Source organism: Ammodytes marinus, assembly GCF_949987685.1.
Source record: "Ammodytes marinus genome assembly, chromosome: 7".
NCBI lineage: Eukaryota > Metazoa > Chordata > Actinopteri > Uranoscopiformes > Ammodytidae > Ammodytes > Ammodytes marinus.
Window position 1 is genome coordinate 1,814,746 of NC_137211.1, and position 6,642 is coordinate 1,821,387.

General features: G+C 42.6%; 1 protein-coding gene across 2 annotated transcripts in view; it reads right to left on the bottom strand.

Moving 5' to 3' along the window:
- hm13 (histocompatibility (minor) 13) overlaps nucleotides 1-4,131 on the bottom strand; it is a 27,689-nt gene extending 23,558 nt beyond the window's left edge. The window contains exons 1-2 of one of the 2 annotated variants that reach the window (XM_080031396.1): nucleotides 3,742-4,131; nucleotides 483-524 (exon numbers count right to left, since the gene is read on the bottom strand). In XM_080031396.1, coding sequence (XP_079887522.1) covers nucleotides 483-524; nucleotides 3,742-3,954 — 255 coding nt within the window. In that variant the 5' untranslated portion in view covers nucleotides 3,955-4,131. The remainder of the gene's footprint in view (nucleotides 1-482; nucleotides 525-3,741) is intronic. The other variant, XM_080031397.1, reaches the window with a different exon arrangement.
- Between the last annotated feature and the right edge of the window lie 2,511 nt (nucleotides 4,132-6,642).

Consider the following 6,642-nt stretch of genomic DNA (forward strand, 5'->3'; position numbering starts at 1 on the left):
AAATACACGGGGCGCTCCGGTGGTGTAGTGGATAGAGCGTGTACCATATTGGCTCCGTCCTTCGTTACAGTGGTCGCGGGTTTCAAATCCGACCCGTGGACCTTTACTGCAGGTCATCCCCCCTCTCTCTCTCTCTCTCTCTCTCTCTCTCTCTCTCTCTCTGTCTCCACATTTCAACTCTGCACTATCTAATAAAGCTTGAAAATGCCCAAAAATTATCTTAAAAAAAAATAATAATTTAAGTGAGCCAGAGTTAGCATCAGAGGCTAGTTTTTTACCTGTTGTCCCCGGCCAGATATTCAAAAGGCAACCGAAAAATTACAGAAAAAAAAAATGCATGTATAAAATATGTAGATGAAAGCAGGAAGCATGCGGAAAGACGAAGTGTCCTCGAGCAAGGCATTCTAACTCACTCTGTTAGTAGGTTAAATTCCACACACCACACCAGTGTTAATGTTAGTGCTGTAAACTCTCATACTCACTCTATAGTACCCAGTATCAGAATCATTGTCGCCATTGAGCTCCTACAGACAGACAGACAGACAGACAGACAGACAGGATGGATGGACAGACAGGTGTGCACAGAGAGACAGGGAGAGAGAGAGAGAGAGGGAATCAGGAGACGGACGGCAAGCGGTACGGCCCAAAATTAAGAGTCAGGCAAAGAAAATAAATCATCATCGTGTTTGAGTGCGAGAATAGAACAGTTTAAAAGATTTGAAAATATTATTAAAAAAAGGTGGAGTCAGTGATTCTGGAGAACGCTTGTTGTCAAAATCAGTGAATATCTCCTCATGATCCTCCACCTGTCTGTACTGTGTGTGTGCTGGGAAAAAAAATCCAGTGTTAATACACAGCCTAGGCTCTGTAAACTGGAATGTAAACAAACGGGGGCCCACTGTAGCTAGCAACATGCCCGTTTACAGAGCCTAGGCTGTGTATTAACACCATATTGTTTTCAGTGCACACACAGAACAGACAGGTAGCGGATCATGAGGAGATATTCACTGATTTTGACAAAAAGTGATTTCGACAACAAGCGTTCTCCAGAATCACTGACTACACCTTTATCGATTAAAAGATTATTATTTGTGATTGACTGTGTTATAAAGATAAAAGAGGGATGACACAGAAAGAGAGAGAGAGAGAGGGCTTGTGTGTGTGTGAGAGAGAGAGAGAGAGGGAGTGTGTGTGAGAGAGGGGGGGGAGAGAAAAAGAGAGGGAGCAAGAGAGAGCTTGTGTGTGTGTGTGTGTGAGAGAGAGGTGGAGAGAAAAAGAGAGAGAGAGAGAGAGAGAGAAAAAGAGAGAGAGGGAGAGAGAGGGCTTGTGTGTGTGAGAGAGAGGGGGAGAGAGAAAAAGAGAGGGGAGGGAGCGAGAGAGAGAGAGAGCTTGTGTGTGTGTGTGAGAGAGAGAGAGGGGGAGAGAAAAAGAGAGAGGGGGGGAGAGAAAAATAGAGAGAGGGAGAGAGAGAGGGCTTGTGTGTGTGTGAGAGAGAGAGGGGGAGAGAAAAAGAGAGAGTGAGACAGAGAGAGAGAAAGGGTGACATGCAACTACTAATTTCTGTATATGACTTGAAACCCAACTAGCGAGTAGACTCATAATACTGTTTATCTATTATAAAGCTAAAAACAATATTGTCCACTAAAATGTCACCTTGCCATTGCTTAACAACTTTACTAGAGGAAACCCTGAATCAGCCATCTGTATTTCCTGTTAGAGATGTGTGTGTGTGTGTGTGTGTGTGTGTGTGTGTGTGTGTGTGTGTGTGTGTGTGTGTATTCAGTGAAAACAGGAAGCATTTTCAAATTTACTATCATAAATAACCTCCCCAAGCTTTCAGAAGGGGAACTATATTTTACTATCACTATCTGACATCAGAAGAGTGTGTGTGTGTGTGTGTGAGTGAGTGTAACTATATTTTACTATCTGACATCAGGTGTGGGTGTGTGCGTGCGTGTGTGAGTGAGTGAAACTATATTTTACTATCTGACATCAGAAGAGTGTGTGTGGAGTGTGTGTGTGTGTGTGTGTGTAACTATATTTTAGTATCTGACATCAGGTGTGTGTGTGTGTGAGTGTGTAACTATATTTTACTATCTGACATCAGAAGTGTGTGTGTGTGTGTGTGTGTGTGTGTGTGTGTGACTATATATTTTACTATCTGACATCTCCACTTCACTGCAGACTCAGAGATGGATGTGGTAACTTGCTCCGTTACCTAAAGCCAACTGACACTACTGCGCATGTGCAAACAAAATACCCAAACCGCCGCAAAAACCGTCTTGTACCTACACGTCACTCACACGTCACTCTAACCCCCTCCATCATCATTGATTTTATTTACGATATTTTATTTATTTTAAAATGTATTGTATACCATTTGATTGTCTGTGTATTCATTCAACTAATTATTTGTATTTATTTTAAATATTTTTTTATTTTAGAAATATTTTTATTTTTATTAATTTATTTTATTTTATTATAATTATTTTATTATTTTACTTTTGATAACCTTCCGCTCCTATCCTGTTAACGTTTGACAGCAGTGTAAATAAACATGGCGTCCTATCAAGAACAAATGGCACAGTTTACATTAGCACACTATAAAATACACAATACTTTTGTTTTTTAACCATTTTAAATGCCATACAACTGAATGTGTCGTAAGCGAAAGCAACAAGTTAGCACTCACGCTCAACTGGAAAATAACCGTTTCATTTCAAACAGCTGTAACGTCTTTTTTAAAGCTATTTCTACCGATTTCTACACGAAAAAAAGGCTTCTTCTATCATTTTTTAAACCACTTTGATGAGTAAATGCTTTATTTATGTGTAGCCTGGGCTGGTTTCTGTGTTTACATGGAGGAATTTATTATTTAAGGACATGTTTAGACGCGTTAAAAGGCCGTTAGCCGAGAGAGCTAGCCGGCGCAGGCTAATGGTGTTATGCCAAATTCTGCACCCCTGCCAAAAATGTAATGCACCTTTATAACTAGGCGACTCATTCACACTTTAACCGTATTTCTGGATATCTATGAATCATGACATTTTACCAGCACATACTTATGAGTCATTTAGTCTCCCAAGTGTGAATTTCATACATTTAATGTTGTTTTTTGATCAGCATAGGGCCTACTTTATTTAATAAAATGTATTTCTGACAACCAACAATTATTTTATCACATTCAAAACCCAAAAGATGATAATTTTTCATCATAAATTAACCCGACAAAGGCGACTATGCAGTTATTTGAACCGTATGTTGCCGTAATAATTTAATAATCACAACAATGTCTTGAAAGTAGCTATTTTACCCTAAAGCTACTAAACTCAGCATAACAACGGCACCCAAGAAAATGATGAGGGTTTAGTAAGTTATAGGACAGATGCTGATAACATATACAATGGAATATGTTTAGCAGACATCTGTGGACATTTGCAACATCTGTCCATATGATAGGCACAATAGAATAACATCGCACTGTGCCACTTGAATAGATGGATACATACATTTACAAGGCAACACAGAAAGAGTGCTATTAATGAAGTAATAACGTAATGACGTGTGTATTTTTTTTTATTACGTTTGATTGTTGTTTTAACGCTACTAACATCAACAGTGCGACTAGCGGTGCTTCTCATGGCAGGGGGTGCTAAATATGCCACAACACCGGCCGAATTAAAGCCTCCTTCCTTGGTTACTTTCAAGTCAAAGTTACCTTATTTTTGGGGGGATATTTACCTTAGATTTGGAGCAGGTGACTGACCGCAAAGCCCCAAAGAAGATGGGCAGGAGCGCCATTATCACCAGGCTTCCGTAAGCTAGCGCGGTGCCCTCCGGTGTGGCGACAAATTTAGCCGCCGTGGCATTGAGTGCGTCGGTAACATTTTCGGTAACGTTGGCGGTGAGGGCCTCCAGGATCTCCGGTGCCGAGGCTACTTCTGCGTCCGACATTGGAGCGTCAAAATCGGACTTCAATTCAGGGATTCAGGGGGGTGGCGGTGGAGGTTCTGGAGGTATGGAGGTAGAAAGAGAAGGATGTAGCCGGTTGTTTGCGCTTCATCTATGGGGTTGGCGCATTGGAGAGACTCGGTGAAAGGCCCATAGACTGTATATAGATGGTAAGGCCACGTTTCCTAAAGCAGAGAGCAGAGATGGGGCGGTGAGGAGGAGAGGTATCACTCTGATGATGTTAGTAACAGCCTTGTTGTCTACAGGGAAATGGAAATACGGAAGCCCGAAAAGGACATGGAACCCGAAACCACAACAATGTCAGAAAATCTTATTTAAAAAGAAGTTTAGTATAATTTTAATAAAACTAGGATACAATCAACACTTGAATAAATTAAAATAGCCTATATGTCCATAGGAAAGGCTACATATTCAGTATAACCTTCTAACCCGGAAAAGTGAAATACAGGATCTTTCCACACCCAGTAAGTTATGTTTAAGGTATGTTTAGAGAAACATCTTCAATAGGAGTCAGACACATTTAAAAGTTCTTCGTAGGAGACTTATAAAAAGGAGGAAGGTGGCGTCTTTTCGTGTTGGGTGAGACTGGGCCAGGTGTATTTTATATTTTAGCTGCAGTGCGACACATCTCCAAGTAATAGACGATCTTTGTTGTGCCTCTCTGACACGTTTATTCCTAGTTGGTGGAACAAGTTATGGTTATTTAACATAGTGTGTGTATGTGTGTGTGTGTGTGTGTGTGTGTGTGTGTGTGTGTGTGTGTGTGTGTGTGTGTGTGTGTGTGTTGGACCTATCTTAAATGTAGCGTCTGTCTGTGTGTGTGTGTGTGTGTGTGTGTGTGTGTGTGTGTGTGTGTGTGTGTGTGTGTGTGTGTGTGTGTGTGTGTGTGTGTGTGTAAAAAGCAACAAAGGGGGGGAAGGGGGGCAGTATACAACCCAGGGCCGCCTATAAGGGGTAGAAAGTGGGAAGGCTTTCTAGGGCCCAGCCACTTGGGGGGCCCATGGTCTTTGGAAGCCAAGAACCTAGATAACCTTTATTTTTAGATTTTTAGATATTTATGTCAATATCCAAAGTTGGGTGTTTACACAGAGCCGCGGCTCCGCTTACGGCCATTTAAAAAGCAGTAGAAAAGCAGAAATGTTCAAAATGTTTCAGATTGAGCACAGCGGAGTGTAACTGTTTCAAACATAATCCATCCTATAAACCCTTTGTGTGCCAAATGGTGACAAGATTGGGTTTTGATATTAAACAGTTTTGGCTGGATTATATTTCCTGAGGCGTTCCTGCTCACGGAAAACACATCTAGGCCTACCTGCTACTTGTGTCTGGGTGTCGTCGTGAAAAGTATTTGGACCCCATGAAAAAACAGGTTGGGTACCTTTCCTTTTGTAGTTCTTCTACATTAGTTACATAAGTCTTCAGGTTGACACGACCAGCCAGGTCTGACCCGTTTTTCAGAAACCTGGCCAATTGACCAACCAGCCGGGACGGGTCACACCACAATGAAGCTGACGAGCAGCATCATCCTGTTTTAATTATTGCCGTAACCACCAAGGTCCAAGGTAGCTTCCTGGAAAGACAACTGCATTCGTATTTGCATAGTACGTGGTGCGATTGAGAGAGAAAGAGGCTGTGTCTTGATTCAGAGACCACGCACTTGGTAGGACGCAGTCTCGCGGTCTATGAAGGCTATAGCCTATGAAGGCCGATTTTAAGGCCGGTTTTAAGGCCAACGAGCCTTGTTAAACGAGACGGTCTCCGCAGGTCTCCGTTTACGAGCATTTCCGGTTTGCGTAACAAGCCGTTACCTTGCGTGACGACTCGCCGCTCCTGTGCTGCCTAGCAACCCTGATTGCTGCCAACGGAGACAGCCAGCTGTCAACGGAGGAAAAAAGAAAAAGAAGTTGTCTACCAGACGAAAAGAAAAAAAAGTACAAGAAAAAAAGAAAGGAAGATAAAAGTTAAGAAGATGGAGCAACACGTTGCTGTTTTGTTATTTTTTATTTTATTTTATGCCATCTCTGAAAAAAACGCAATGAATCTTGGGATATGTTGGGCCACGAAGGATACATCTGATGCAGCCTTCAAAACTGCTTCAAAACCGTGAAACGAAGGCTGCATTTCACGACCGCATATGAGGAGCCTTGCAAGGAGCCTTGCAAACGGGACAGCCTTTGCGCGCCGCTATGACGCAATCGGTCTTCAAATGCAGCCTACGAGGCCGGTTCCAAGACCGCAACCCCTGAATCAAGACACAGCCAGAGTGTGTGTGTGAGTGAGTGAGTGAGTGTGTGTGTGAGTGTGAGTGTGAGTGTGAGAGAGAGATTGAGTGAGTGAGTGAGTGTGAGAGAGATTGATTGATTGAGTGAGTGAGTGTGTGTGTGTGAGAGAGAGATTGAGTGAGTGAGTGTGTGTGTGTGTGAGAGAGAGATTGAGTGTGTGAGTGAGTGTGTGTGTGTGAGAGAGAGATTGAGTGTGTGAGTGAGTGAGTGAGTGAGATGGCGCTTTTCCACCGCATGGTATCAGCTCGACTCGACTCGACTCAACTCGCATTTTTGGCGTTTCCACCGCAATTTCATGGTACCTGGTACCTGCTAGCTGCTGCTTTTTTAGTATCGCCTTGCTCTAGGGTCCAAGCGAGCTGAGTCGAGCTAAAAGGTGACGTCGGCA